Source organism: Callithrix jacchus, chromosome 8 (genome assembly GCF_049354715.1).
Source record: "Callithrix jacchus isolate 240 chromosome 8, calJac240_pri, whole genome shotgun sequence".
Taxonomy (NCBI): domain Eukaryota; kingdom Metazoa; phylum Chordata; class Mammalia; order Primates; family Cebidae; genus Callithrix; species Callithrix jacchus.
Window position 1 is genome coordinate 109032133 of NC_133509.1, and position 14191 is coordinate 109046323.

The window sequence follows — 14191 nt, forward strand, 5'->3', positions numbered from 1 at the left end:
TGGTGGGTAGGACTATTTTTTCCAGCCAGTCACGCGAACCAACACCTGATTCCGCCCCTCACACGCCAGTCCTGTGAATAAGTGATTGGTCAGGAGCGAAAAAGGTCTCGCCCTCTCCCACTTCAGCCAATGCTGTTGGCGGAGGTAGAGAAGACGCCCCTGACTTGGACACTCCATACTGTGCACACGGGGAAGACGCCCCCTAACCCGGAACTCCGATTGGCCAAGGGCGCAACCGAGGCCCCGCCCTCTCACCGAGAAAAGTAAATAAGACCCTCCAAGAATTTTGCAGTCGCTCCACCTCAACAACTGCGCGAGGGGCGTGGCTATAATTAGGGGCGGGGATAGGCAAATGTTGCCCTATGAGGCGAGGGAATGAGACTAGGCTGTGAGTTGGGGATAGGGTTTCTCTTTGGGGGAGTGGCTTATGGATCCTCGTTTTCCCGCCGACGGTTGGCCATGTCACGTGACATGGGTTGGAAGATGGCGTCTCCCACAGACGGTAAGAGCCGGCTTGTAGATCTTTGCCTGCAGCCTCCTTCTTTGCTCTACCGGCAACGTCTACTCTGTCTCTGCCCCTCAAACATACATTTCTTTCTTGGGCTCTTCTCCTTTCCCTTTTACTTTTTTTCTTGAGATCCATCGCCGTCTTCAGCTCACTGGTTCTTCACAGCGGCTCCGGAGGTGCCCAGTTTCCCCGCTCTGTACCAGGCGTGTGGAGGAGGGCACCAGGGAGGGACTCACTTTGGGTAAAAGGACAGGGGGTTGCCCTGATCCTTCCTTGTCTCTATTTGGGTGAGGCTGAGAGCCTCGGAGGAGATGTTAGTGGAGGAAAGGACGTGCCTTAAACTAGTCTCCTCCTTGGAGTATCACACTGAGGGATCAGTTTTCTTCTGATTGAGCGCAGGGATGGAACGATTCTCACAAACTCTAGCAGTGGCTGCTGGCTGACCTCATCTCGATACTGAACCGCAAGAGAAACATGATCTCTCTCCTGTCTCTTGTTTGGGACCACTGCCGTGGCAGCAAGATAATCGGGGGACGTTCTCGGCCCCTCACCGTGAGAGTCGCGAGGAGAATGAGTATTGAGCTTTTAAGTGTTGTCTTGCACAGGTCGCAACCTCTTTTGCATCTGCTTTTTGTGTTGTTTCTTCAGGCTGAGTGAATGAACGATTTCTGTTTATGTATTGTAAAATGCAAGTCATTTCAAGTAACAATTAGGTTGTCTTGGTATATTCCTATGCTTTTGGTCTCGGTTCTGCTTTAGAGAGTTAGGGTCTTGCAGTCATTTTTAAACTCATTTTTGTTTCTGTCGTTCCCATCCCAACTATATATATCGATTTCATTGATATATAGGTTTCCCTCCCTTAGACAAACACATTTTGTATTTGGAAGGAATCTTGAAAGTTCATTACAGGAATGAGGAAATTGAAGCCAAGGTGAGCTTTATTAAGTACCTGCTACATGAAACGCATAATGCTAGGTGCTTTGAGATTCCAAAAGATTACTCAAACATATAAATATTTTTTTTTCAATTTCAGATCTTTTTTTAGATGTCACCTCCCAAAGAGTCTCTTAGAACACAGGATCTGGAGTCGCTCTTCCCCACCATTATTCATTATCTCAGTGTCTTCCTTGTCAGCATAGTAATTCTGTTAACTTTGCCCCTTTTATGCTAGATTATAAATTTCAAGTTTGTCTTGTTTATAGTTGGATCCCAGGGTTTAGCACAGTGCCTGGTGAACAGTAGGTCTTTAATTAGCATTTATTGAAAGATTGATTAGATATATGCAGAAATAATATATTACTTGATCTTAAGTTTTAAGATCTTGGGAGGCTGAGGCGGGCAGATTGCCTGAACTCAGGAGTTCAAGACCAACCTAGACAACATGATGAAGCCCAGTCTCTACAAAAAAAAAATACAAAAATTAGCTGGGCATGGTGCCACACACCTGTAATCCCAGCTACTTGGGGGGCTGAGGCAGGAGAATCTCTTGAGCCCTGGGGTGGAGGCTGCAGTGAACCATGTTCATGCCACTGCACCAGGCTGGGTGACAAAGCGAAACCCCCGTCTCAACAACAACAAAAAAGAAATTATGGATGTTTGGAGTCAAAAGAGAGTCTCCTGCCTGGGTGCTCTCTTGCTGAAATGTCCTTCTCTTGCCAGAAAGAAGGGCATTTAAAAAGCAAGGCGAGGGAATAGGGAGTTACTGTTAACAGGTACCAAATTTCAGTTTAGGTAGGTGAAAAACATTCTGGAAATGAATGTGCTGATGATTGCACAATTAATGTACTTAATACCACTGAACTGTATACTTAAAAGTTGTTAAAATGGTCAAATTTATGTATATTTCACCACAATTTAAAATAACAAAGCCAAGTGATAGAAGTAGAGGTAATTGTTATTAAATTTTTTAGTTTATTTTTAAATTGTTTTTACAGATTTGGGGGATTTTAAAGATGTGTTTCTTGAGTTGGATTTTTTCCCCTGTCTTCTCAATTTAGTTTCCTTTCTTTGGCCAGGAAGAGTATTAAAAACATTGTATGTTTTTCCTTTGGTCTTCTAGCCATCTTTATGGTCACTTTATTTGCACTCTTTATTTTTTAAGTTTTCATTCTTATCTCTTACAGAGTTTCACTCTTCTCCACCTAATCTTTTCTTTTTAATCTGACAAAATCAAGTCGAGCACTTTGAACTTAATTAAATTCATCTTCTAAATAAGTAACTCATTCTAAAATATTCCATGGCCTAGCTCTCTCACTTCTATTTTTAGTGTTCCACCTGTCACTGTCTTTAAAATTTAATTCAAACAATATTGATTTAAAAATGTTTTTTATTTACTCTTTTGTCTTTTTCATGCTAAATTTGCTGGAACTTCTTTGAAAAGGAGAAAACTGAAATTCAAATACAGCCATCTAATTACTTAATTTGTGAGAGTAAGACTCACAGCAGAGTTCTGTCCCAGATTGTGGTATCATAAGGTCACCGGTGTAGGTTATAGATCCTACCCTCAATGATTTTTTTTTAAATTTTCTTTTAGAGACAGGGTCTCTCTCACTCTATTGCCGGTGCTGAAATGCAGTGGTATGATTATAGCTCCCAGCACACTGAAAGGCTTAAGCTATCATTCCATCTCAGCTTCCCAAGTAGCTGATACTACAGGCTCACACCACCATGCCCAGCTAATTTATTTTTGTTATTATTTATTTTGTTTTGAGATGGAGTCTCATACTGTCATCCAGGCTGGAGTGCCATGGCACCATCTTGGGTCACTGCAACCTCTGCTTCCTGGGTTCAAGTGATTCTCATGCCTCAGCCTCTCCAATAGCTGGGATTATAGGCACATGCCACCACACCTGGCTAATTTTTGTATTTTTAGTAAAGATGGGGTTTCACGGCCGGGTGCAGTGGCTCACGCCTGTAATCCCAGCGCTTTAGGAGGCGGAGGTGGATGGATCACAAGGTCAAGAGATCGAGACCATCCTGGCGAACATGGTGAAACCCCATCTGTACTAAAAATACAAAAATTAGCTGGTCGTGGTGGTGCGTGCCTGTAGTCTCAGCTACTCGGGAGGCTGAGGCAGGAGAATTGCTTGAACCCGGGAGGCGGAGGTTGCAGTGAGCCGAGATCGCGCCACTGCACTCCAGCCTGGCACCTGGCAATGGAGCAAGACTCTGTCTCAAAAAAAAAAAAAAAAAAAAAAAAGATGGGGTTTCACCATGTTGCTCAGGCTGGTTTTAAACTCTTGACCTCAGGTGATCCACTCACCTTGGCCTCCCAAAGTGCTGGGATTACAGGCATGAGCCACCGTATTATTTTTTGTAGAGATGGAGTCTCACTCTGCCCAGGCTGGTCTCAAACTCCTGGGCTCAAGCAATCTTCCTGCCTCAGCTTCCCAAAGCACTGGGATTACAGACATGAGCCATTGCACCTGGCCCAATAACTATTTTTGTTATGGTTGAGCTTTCCATCAGTAACATTCCTCAAAATTGATAAGAAAAAAAAGCTAATTTTAGATGCTTTAGTTAAGGCAATATATTAGTTGAGTTCTTTACAATTAAAATGCCATTGGAAATTCCTTTGGGATATTTGGCAAAACAAATACGGTTTAGAGAAAAGTACATGTTGAAAAATTTTGTACGTATGTATATTTTCTGGGGAGTGAGTTTATAGTTGTTTTTTCCAGACTTCCAAAGATGTGGCTTACCCAGAAAATGTTATAGCTGTTTATAGCATTAAATGAACTAGTTATGCAACTGGTTAGCATACTGAGCATACAGTAACAACTCAACAAATGTTAATATTGAGTACTACTGTGTGCAAGGTAAGAGTGGAAGGGAAATGATGTCAAATAATTAGGCAGAGGCTGAATCATGTAAGATTTTATGGAGCATGGTAGATATACACTGATGGATTTAGCTGGAGGAACTTTAAGCTGGAGAGTGACATGAACTGATTGACATTTTAAAAAATCAATTCTGGCCACTTTATGGAGAATAGATTTGGGGGCATGAAGAGGAAAGGGTAAGAATGGGAGCAGAGAGATCTGTCGAGAGGCTGTTGAAGTAGTCCAGGAAATAAGTGATGGTTTCTTGGATTATTTGATTTCAGGGGGTATTTTAAAGGTAGAAACAACTAGATTTAATTTAAAAAAAGAAAAAAAAAAGAAGCAACTAGATTTACTGGTGGATTGGTTATGGAAGGATGAAGGAAAAGAAAGTATAAAGGATGATACCTGGGTTTTTGATTTGAGAATTGGGGTTTATGGTGGTGCTATTTCTTGAGATGGGAGAAGATTGGATTGGGGGAATATGGTTTTTAAGATAATTAGGTTTAAGTGGGTTTTCTGTTTGTTTGTTTGTGGTATTTTTGTTTTTTAGACAGAGTCTCGCTCTGTCGTCCAGACTGGTGTACAGTGGCACGATCTTGGCTCACTGCAACATCTGCCTCTCAGGTTCAAGTGATTCTTCTGCCTCAGCCTCCCAAGTAGCTTGGATTACAGATGTCTGCCACCATACTTGGCTAATTTTTGCATTTTTAGCAGAGACGGGTTTTCACTATGTTGTCCAGGCTGGTCTCTCGAACCCCTGACCTCAGGTGGTCTACCCACCTTGGCCTCCCAAAGTGCTAGGATTACAGGCATGAGCCACTGCACCGGGCCGTTTTTTGTTTTGTCTTGTTTTGTTTTTCAGACAAAGTATGGCTCTATCACCCAGGCTGGAGTGCAGCTACATGCCCTTAGCTCACTGCAGCCTTGGCATCCAGACTTAAGCCATCCTCCTACCTCAGCCTCCCAAGTAGCTGAGACTACAGGCTGATACCACCATACCTGGCTAATTTTTTAATTTTTTGTAGAGATAGGTTTTCACTATGTTGGCCGGGCTGGTCTCAAACTTGTGAGCTCAAGCAATCCACCCACCTTGGCCTCCCAAAGCGCTCAGATTACAGGTATGTACCACTGTGTCTGGCCGTAAGTGTTTTTTGTTTTTTTGTTTGGAGACGGAGTCTCGCTCTGTTGCCCAAGGTGGGGTGCAGTGGTGCAGTCGTGGCTCACTGCAACTTCTGTTCCTGGGTTCAAGTGATTCTCCTGCCTCAGCCTCCCTGGTAGCTGGGATTACAGGTACCTGCCACCATGCCTGGCTAATTTTTTGTATTTTTTAATAGAGACGGGGTTTCACCATGTTGCCCAGGCTGGTCTCGAACTTCTGACCTCATGATCCACCTGCCTCAGCCTCCCAAAGTGCTGGGATTAGAGGTCTGAGCCACCGCGCCCGGCCAGTTTTTTATATTTGTAAATAGAGAGGGATTCAAGTAACCATGTGGACATAAACCTTTGTAGTTATTTAGAAAGATTGGGACTAGAAATATAAATATGGAACATTGGCATGCAGATGAAGGTAAAATCCTCATGTCGAAATAGGAGAGTTCCCTGACCCTAGGACATGTGACGGGGTGTGGCTTGTCTGTGTGTACTCAAACCTCTTGTGGGAGTGGGAACATGCAGTTGGGCAGGTGTAGGAGTCAGGGCAAATTCTTTTAGGCTCCAGCCCCACAGTAGCGTCTAGGAGTGGGTGCCTGTGACTCCCAAAGCCCAAGTGGGCATTTTTTTTTTTTTTTGAGATGGGGTCTCACTCTGTTGCCCAGGCTGGAGTGCAATGGTGTGGTCTAGGCTTATTGCAACCTCTGCCTCCCAAGTTCAAGTGATTCTCCTACCTCAGCCACCCCAGTAGCTAGGACTACAGGCATGTGCCACCACGCCTGACTAATTTTTGTAGTTTTGATAGAGACAGGGTTTCATCATGTTGGCCAGGCTGGTCTTGAACTCCTGACCTCAAGTGATCCACCTGCCTTGGCCTCCCAAAGTGCTGGGAGGCCACCACGCCTGGCCAATGCACTCTTAGCTTTGCTGTCTGCAGATGCTTAAGTGTTAAGTGGCTCAGTGCCCTCTTGGTACCCAGGTCCTTGTCTGTGTCCAGGAAGAATCAGGTCACACAAAGACTTGAAGGATGGTGAATGTGGGGATTTTACTGACTGGTGGAGGTGGCTCTCAGTGGGATGGATGAGGAGCTGGAAAGCGGATGGAGTAGGAAGATGATTTTCCCTTGGAGTTTGGCCATTCAGCCTCCAATCCTCTCTTACCATCCCCAGTCAAACTCCTCTGGGCATTCAGATGCTCCTCTTCTTTCTGATGTGGTGTTCTGCAGTTCTTCTGCCCATCTGTTCATCTTGTAGAGCCTGAGATATGGGGTTTATATGGGTATAGAATAGTGGTGCATGGTGGGCCAAAAGGCAACTTTTGAGCATGAAAACAGGAATGTCTATTCCCATTTCAGGCCGCAGGTTTCCAGGCTTAAGTGTGGGGCCTTTGCTGGGGAACCACCCTCTTCTACCCAGTATTTCCCTGTCTCCCATTCGTATCAATTTATGGGACTAAGTGAGTTAGAGAGTAGAATGGGGCCTTAGAGGAAAAAGAAAAGGAAAAAGGAAAGTCAATGAAGTAGGAGAGAAACCAGCATAGTAGTTTTATAGAAGCTGGGAGTAGTGTTTCAAGGAAAATGGTATGTGTTTGCTTCAAAGAGGTCACATAAGACAAAACAGGCCGGGTATGGTGGCTCATGGCTGTAATGCCAGCACTTTGGGAGGCCTAGATGGGTGGATCACCTGAGGTCAGGAGTTTGAGACAGACTGGCCAAATGGCAAAATCCTGGCTCCACTAAAAATATGAAAATTAGCCTGGCATGGTGGCACACGCCTGTAATCCCAGCTACTCAGGAGGCTAAGGCAGGAGAGAATTGCTTGATCCTGGGAGCCAGAGGTTGCAGTGAGCCAAGATTGTACCATTGCACTCTAGCCTGAGAGAGAAGAGCAAAACTCCATCTGAAAAAAGACAGAACAGAGAAGTGACCATTGTTTTGGCAACATAGGTTGTAGATGCTTTGACAACAGCAGTTTATATGTATGTAGGGAGAGAAGCCTGATTGTTGTACATTAAGGAGAGAGAGTGATGTGAGGAAGTAGAGACAGCAGAAAAGACATTGCAAGAACTTTTGCAGTGAAGAGGGTATGGAAAAGGTCGTGGATCAAGAGAGAGGGATTTTGGTTTTCTTTTCCTTTCTTTATTTTTTTTGAGACCAAGTCTTGCTCTTTTGTGAGGCTGGAGTGCTGTGGCGTGATCTCGTCTCACTGCAACCTCTGACTCCCTGATTCAAGCTGTTCTCCTGCCTCAGTCTCCCCAGTAGCTGGGATTATAGGCACGTACCACCATGCCCAGCTAATTTTTGTATTTTTAGTAGAGACAGGATTTTACCATGTTGGCCAGGATGGTCTCGATCTCCTGACCTTGTGATTCACCTGCCTTGGCCTCCCAAAGTGCTGGGATTACAGGTGTGAGCCACCACGCCCGACCTGTTTTTTTTTTTTTTTTTTAAAGCAGTGTTTCACTTTCTCATCCAGGCTGGAGTACCGTGGGACAAACACGGCTCACATTAGCTTTGGCCTGCCAGGCTCAAGTGATTCTCCCACCTCAGCCTTCTGAGTAGCTGGAACTACTGGAGCATGCTACCATGCCCAGCAGGATTTCACTGTGTTGCCAGGCTGGTCTTTTTTTTTTTTTTTCCCTTCCCAGATGGAGTCTTGCTCTGTCACCCAGGCTGGAGTGACACAATCTCGGCTCACTGCAACCTCTGTCCCCCAGGATTTAAGTGATTCTCCTGCTTCAGCCTCCTGAGTAGCTGGGATGGATTAAAGGCTCCTGCCACCAAACCCAGCTAATTTTCCAGGCCTGTCTTGAACTCCTGAGCTCAAGCCTCAGCCTCCCAAAGTGCTGGGATTATAGGCATGAGCCACCCCACCTGCCCTGACGTTTTTGTTTTGTTTTGTTTTGTTTTGTTTTTTTGAGATGGAGTCTCACTCTGTCGCCCAGGCTGGAGTGCAGTGGCATGATCTCAGCTCATTGCAGCCTCCATCTCCAGGGTTTAAGTGATTCTTCTGCCTCAGCCTTCCGAGTAGCTGAGACCACAGACACGTGCCACCACACCCAGCTAATTTTTGTATTTTTAGTAGAGACGGAGTTTCACTATATTGGCTAAGCTGGTCTCAAACTCCTGACTTCGTGATCTGCCCACTCGGCCTCCCAAAGTGCTGGGATTATAGGCATGAGCCACCGCACCCAGCCCTGTTTTTTTTTTTAAGCACAGAAATTGTGCAACAGGCTTGCTACTGAGCATAAGCCTAGAGAAGGTAGAAACTGATGGTGCATGAGAAAGTGATGTTCAAATGATGTCCTTGACAAAGCAAGAAGAGATGGCATCTAGAGTGCTAACATAAGAGTCTGTTTCATGGAAGCAGGAACACTTAATTCTTTGTAACTGGAGGAAAGCACAGGAGTTTGAGGGAAGATGCAGGTGGGTTCATTGATATTCATTTTTCTTAACACCCCTGATAAAATATCATTCCCATTCATAGTTTGAAAGAGTGAAGTTTGGTAAGGGAGAGTGATTTATTTGTATTCTATCACGGACCAGTGGCATCCATAGTTATAGAACTCATATCTCTAGACATGCAGGTGAGTGTTCCAGTTTATGTTCTTTGAGATTGAAGTGTCATATAAATTAATGTGTTTTCTGTCTTCTTGGTTCATCTGGATGTTTTGTTCTAGGGACAGATTTGGAAGCATCTTTGCTAAGTTTTGAAAAACTTGACCGTGCCTCACCAGATCTTTGGCCAGAACAATGTAAGTTTTTGCTTTCTTTAAATCAGAGTCAATGCAGGAGAAACAATGCTCCTTGGGAGATTTTTAAAGAGTTATCATTTATTCTGTAAATTTTTATTAATTTTGAATCTAGTTAGCAGTGGGGGTTTGTATACCAACCTTAGTGACATTAATGTTAATTTCTGATAACTGGCTGAGCCTGGTGGCTCATGTCTGTAATCCCAGCACTTTGGGAGGCTTAGTTGGGAGGATCATCTGAGAATCAGAAGTTTGAGAGCAGCATGGCCAACATGGCAAAACCCGATCTCTACTAAAAAAAATGCAAATATTGGCTGGGTATGGTGGCACATGCCTGTAATCCCAGCTATTTGGGAGGCTGAGATATGAGAATCTTTTGAACCCAGGAGGCGGAGGCTGCTATGAGCAGAGACTGTGCCACTGTCCTTCAGGCTGGGTGACAGAGTGAGACTCTATCTCAAAAAAAAAAACAAAGTTCTGATAATTCACTACCATTGGATCAGCCTGAAGCATTATCATTTAACTTAAATGATTAAAGATTTATTTTATTTAAAAGAGAAGAGACCGAAGTCCAGTGTTAAGAATACTGTTTGGTGGTTTAATATTTTTGGAACACAGTGTGACTCAGAGAATAAGAAGCCTTTAAACAATAATTATTATTTTGTTTTGAGCCATAGTCTTGCTCTGTTGCTCAGGGCTAGAGTGCAGTGGTACACTCAGCTCACTGCAGCCTCTGCCTCACGGGTTCAAGCAGATCTCCTGCCTCAGCCTCCTAAGTATCTGGGACTACAGGCACGTGCCCCCACATCCAGCTAATTTTTGGTATTTTTAGTAGAGATAGGGTTTCACCATGTTGGCCAGGCTAGTCTTGATCTCTTGACCTCCTGATCCGCCCGCCTCAGGCTCCCAAAGTGCTGGGGTTACAGGCGTGAGCCACCTGCTCGGCCTACTTCATTCTTTTAAATGTATTTCATTGTATAGATATACTATAGTTTATGTATTCATACATTATTTGGAAACTTAAGTTATGTCTAGTTTTTTTATTTTTTTATTTTTTTTATTTTTTAATTTGAGCCAGGATTTCACTGTGTCACCCAGGCTTTATGCAGTGGTTTGAGCACAGCTGACTACAGCCTCAACTTCTGGGCTCAAGTGATCCTCTCACTTCAGCCTCCTGAGTAGCTAGGTCTACCGGCATGTATGACCATGACCAGCTATTTAAATTGTTTTCTTTTGTAGAGACAGGGTCTCACTATGTTGCCCAGACTAGTCTCAGACTCCTGGGCTCAGGTTGTCTTTCTACCTTGGCCACCAGAGTGCTGGGATTACAGGTGTGAGCCACTGTACCTGGGCTATTATCTAGTTTTTGATTTTACAGTTTATCAGTGAATACCCCTGTACACATATCTTTGTATAAATGGAAGAGGTTACCTGTATGAAGGCCCTTTTCCTCATATACTAGCCAGTATTAGATGTTACTAATCTATTACTTTTATTTTGCATTTCCTTTTTGGTAAGATTGAACATTATCTTTTTTTTTTTTTTTTGAGAAGCAGTCTTGCACTGTCGCCCAGACTGGAGTGCAGTGGCTCAATCTCAGGTCACTGCAGTGCAGCCTCTGCCTCTTGGGTTCAAGCAATTCTCTTGCCTTAGCCTCCCGAGTAGCTGGGACTACAGGCGAACACTGCCATGCCTGGCTAATTTTTTGTATTTTAGTAGAGACAGGGTTTCACCATGTTGCCCATACTGGCCTCAAACTGAGCTCAGGCAATCCGCCCAACTCGGCCTCCCAAAGTGCTGGGATTATAGGCATGAGCTACTGCACCTGGCCCACAGTATTTTATTTTTAAAATTTTTATTTTAATTATTTATTTGTTTAGAAACAGAGTCTCATTCTGTCACCCAAGCTAAAGTGCAATGGCATGATGATAGCTTACTACAGCCTCCAACTTCTGAGTTCAAGCCATCCTCCTGCCTTAGCCTCCTGAGTAGCTAGGACTATAGGTGTACATTACCATGTCCAACTAATTTTTTTTTTTTTTTTTGAGACAGGGTCTTGCTCTCTTGCCCAGGTTGGAGTGCAGAGGTGAGGTGTGATCATGGCTCACTGCAGCCTCAACTTCTTGGGCTCAAGCCTCCCGAGTAGCTAGGACATCACTATGCCTGGCTAAGTTTTGTATTTTTTGTAGAGACAGTGTTTCACTGTATTGCCCAGGCTGGTCTCCAACTCCTGAGCTCAAGTGATTCACCTGCTTCAGCCTCCCAAAATGTTGGGATTACAGACATGAGCCACTGCACCTGGCCTAGTTTTTTCATTTTTTTGTAGAGACTGGGGTCTTGCATTCTTGCTTAGGCGGATCTTCAGGTGATCCTCCTGCCTTGGCTTCCCAAAATGCCCAGCCCTAATGTTTATTTTTCTGCCGTTTAATGTGACTCTTTGGGTGAGAAATTTAAATAAATAAAATTGGATTGACAGAACAGCACCTCTAAAAAGGCAGTTTATACTTTCTGGTAAGAGATACTGTATCTTAGCACCCTCCCAACCAGCTAACTCCTGGTTCTTCAAAGTTCAGTTGAGGCATTATTTTCTCTGAAAAGCTTTTTATGCCCCTGTGTCTGACTTAGCTTTCCACTTTTTGTCTTCCCATAGCCCTGGCATCTTTCTTTGAGTGCTGAAATAGTATTATAATTATTGGTTTATTCTCTCTCTTCTAAACTGTAAGAAAACAGACAAAGCTGTTATTATTTGAATCCTCTATGCCTGAGCAGTCATACTTACTGAATAAACAATGTGTTGCTTTTCTGTTTAGTACCAGGTGTTGCTGAATTTGCGGCTTCCTTCAAAAGTGTAAGTAATATCCCTTATCTACTGAGGTCTATCCAAAGTTTCACTCCTGGGTAAAAGCGTAGCTCTCTCTTCTTTATTTTAGTTTTCTATTTATGACAGAGTCTCACTCATTGCCTAGCTTGGAGTGCAGTGGTGCGATCCGGCTCACTGCAACTTCCACTTAACCAGGTTCAAGCAATTATCCTGACTCAGCCTCCTAAGTAGCTGGGATTATAGGCACCCACCACCATGCCCAGCTAATTTTTGCATTTTTAGTAGAGACAGAGTTCACCATGTTTGCCAGGCTGGTCTCGAACACCTGACCTCAAGTGATCTTCCCACCTTGGCCTCCCAAAGTGCTGGATTACAGGTGTGAGCCACCTTACCCAGCCTTTTAAAGTTTTTTGTGGAGATGAGGTCTCACTACTCATTATGTTTCCCAGGCTTGTCTTGAACTTCTGGGTTTAAGCCATCCTCCTGCTTCAGCCTCTCATAGTGTTAGGATTACAGGGGTGAGCCAACATAGTTGGCTTTTTTTAAATATGAAAAATGGGGAGAATAATAACTACTTTATAGAGTTGATTGGAGGTAAATGACATGATGCATGTAAAGTGTTTTGCTTATCACATAATTAGTACATTTTAATTAAAAAAAAAAGAGAAGGACACAAAGCTGAAATAATGTTTCTCAACCCTACCTTTTGTGTATGACAGAATCATTGACCTGCAGCTATGGAGCTCTTGAAAAATGCACTGTAATAAATGAGCACCAAGAGAAAAAAATAAATTAATTAGAAAAAAAGAAAAACACATGTGAGGAGTCCCTTGCTCTACTTTTTCCACTGGACCCTTCCCTACCCCTTATATTCTAAATCATTATGTCTGGGGTGTGACCAAGGCATTTATATAATATATATATATATATATGCATTTTATATATATATATATATGCATTTATATAAATGCCTTGTTTTATATATATATAATATATAATATATATATAAATATATATATTATATATATAAAAACATATATATTATATATATATAACATATAATATATATAAATGCACTCCAGCCTGGGTGACGGGGCAACAGTCTCAGAAAAAAAATATATATATATATATATATGTGTGTGTGTGTGTGTGTGTGTGTGTGTGTGTATAAATGGAGTGCAATGGGATGATCTTTGCTCACTGCAACCTCTGCCTCCCTGGTTCAGATAATTCTCCTGCCTCAGCTCAGCCTGCCAAGTAGCTGGGATTACAGGCGCATGCCACTGTGCCTGGCTAATTTTTTGTATCTTTAGTAGAGATGGGGTTTCACCATGCTGGCCAGGCTGGTCTCAAACTCCTGACATCAGGTGATCCCCCGGTCTCAGCCTCCCAAAGTGCTGGGATTGCAGGTGTGAGCCACCACACCTGGCCTGGCATTTATATTTTTAAAAGTTACATAGGTGATTCTGGTGTGCAACTAGCATTGAACTGCTGACCCAAAGTTATTCTAAGAATGGGCTTTCTTTCATAGTTCTAAATTCACTTTCATAAATGAAAAATTGTAAAATTCTGAAGTTTTCTAAAACCTCTACAATAAAATTGTGAAATTCCTAGTGATGACCATTCCAGACTTCACACACTGAAATGAGGATTTTCTCATTCTTGATTCATCTTTGAATCTTCTTTTATGCCATAGAATGTTACTTACTGATTAGTGTTTCAAATGTTTGAATTGGAGGCTTTGACCAGAACTGAATTTCAAGTAATTTCTTTCATTGCTATGCTAACTTGTTAGGCATAAATCAGTAACAGTGGTCATACTTATTCTTCCACAATAATTTCTCTGAGACTGACTTTAAAGATGAGCCATATTTTTTACAGTAACTATTTGTAGGCCATATCTAAACCTGGAGATATCCAGATTTTTGAAATTGTAATCTGACAGTATTTTCAAACAACTTGAAAACTATGTGACAAGCTACATTTCTTCTTCTTCTTCTTCTCCTTCTCCTTCTCCTTCTCCTTCTCCTTCTTTTTTTTTTCTGAGACAGAGTAATACTCTCACCCAGATGGGATTACAGTGGCACAATCTTGGTTCACTGCAACCTCTACTTCCCATGTTCAAGAGGTTCAGGCAAT

At 42.9% G+C, this 14191-nt stretch overlaps 1 protein-coding gene across 7 annotated transcripts in view; it reads left to right on the forward strand.

Annotated features, from left to right (window-relative positions):
- Nucleotides 1-464: 464 nt before the first annotated feature.
- The window catches only part of LIN52 (lin-52 DREAM MuvB core complex component), a 124710-nt gene continuing 110983 nt past the window's right edge, over nucleotides 465-14191 (forward strand). For 5 of the 7 annotated variants that reach the window (XM_002754102.5, XM_009006336.5, XM_078335439.1 and 2 more), the window contains exons 1-3: nucleotides 465-502; nucleotides 9160-9234; nucleotides 12042-12079. In XM_002754102.5, the coding sequence (XP_002754148.2) occupies nucleotides 472-502; nucleotides 9160-9234; nucleotides 12042-12079 (144 nt within the window). In that variant the 5' untranslated portion in view covers nucleotides 465-471. The remainder of the gene's footprint in view (nucleotides 503-9159; nucleotides 9235-12041; nucleotides 12080-14191) is intronic. The other 2 variants (XM_035260999.3, XM_078335438.1) reach the window with 1 other exon arrangement.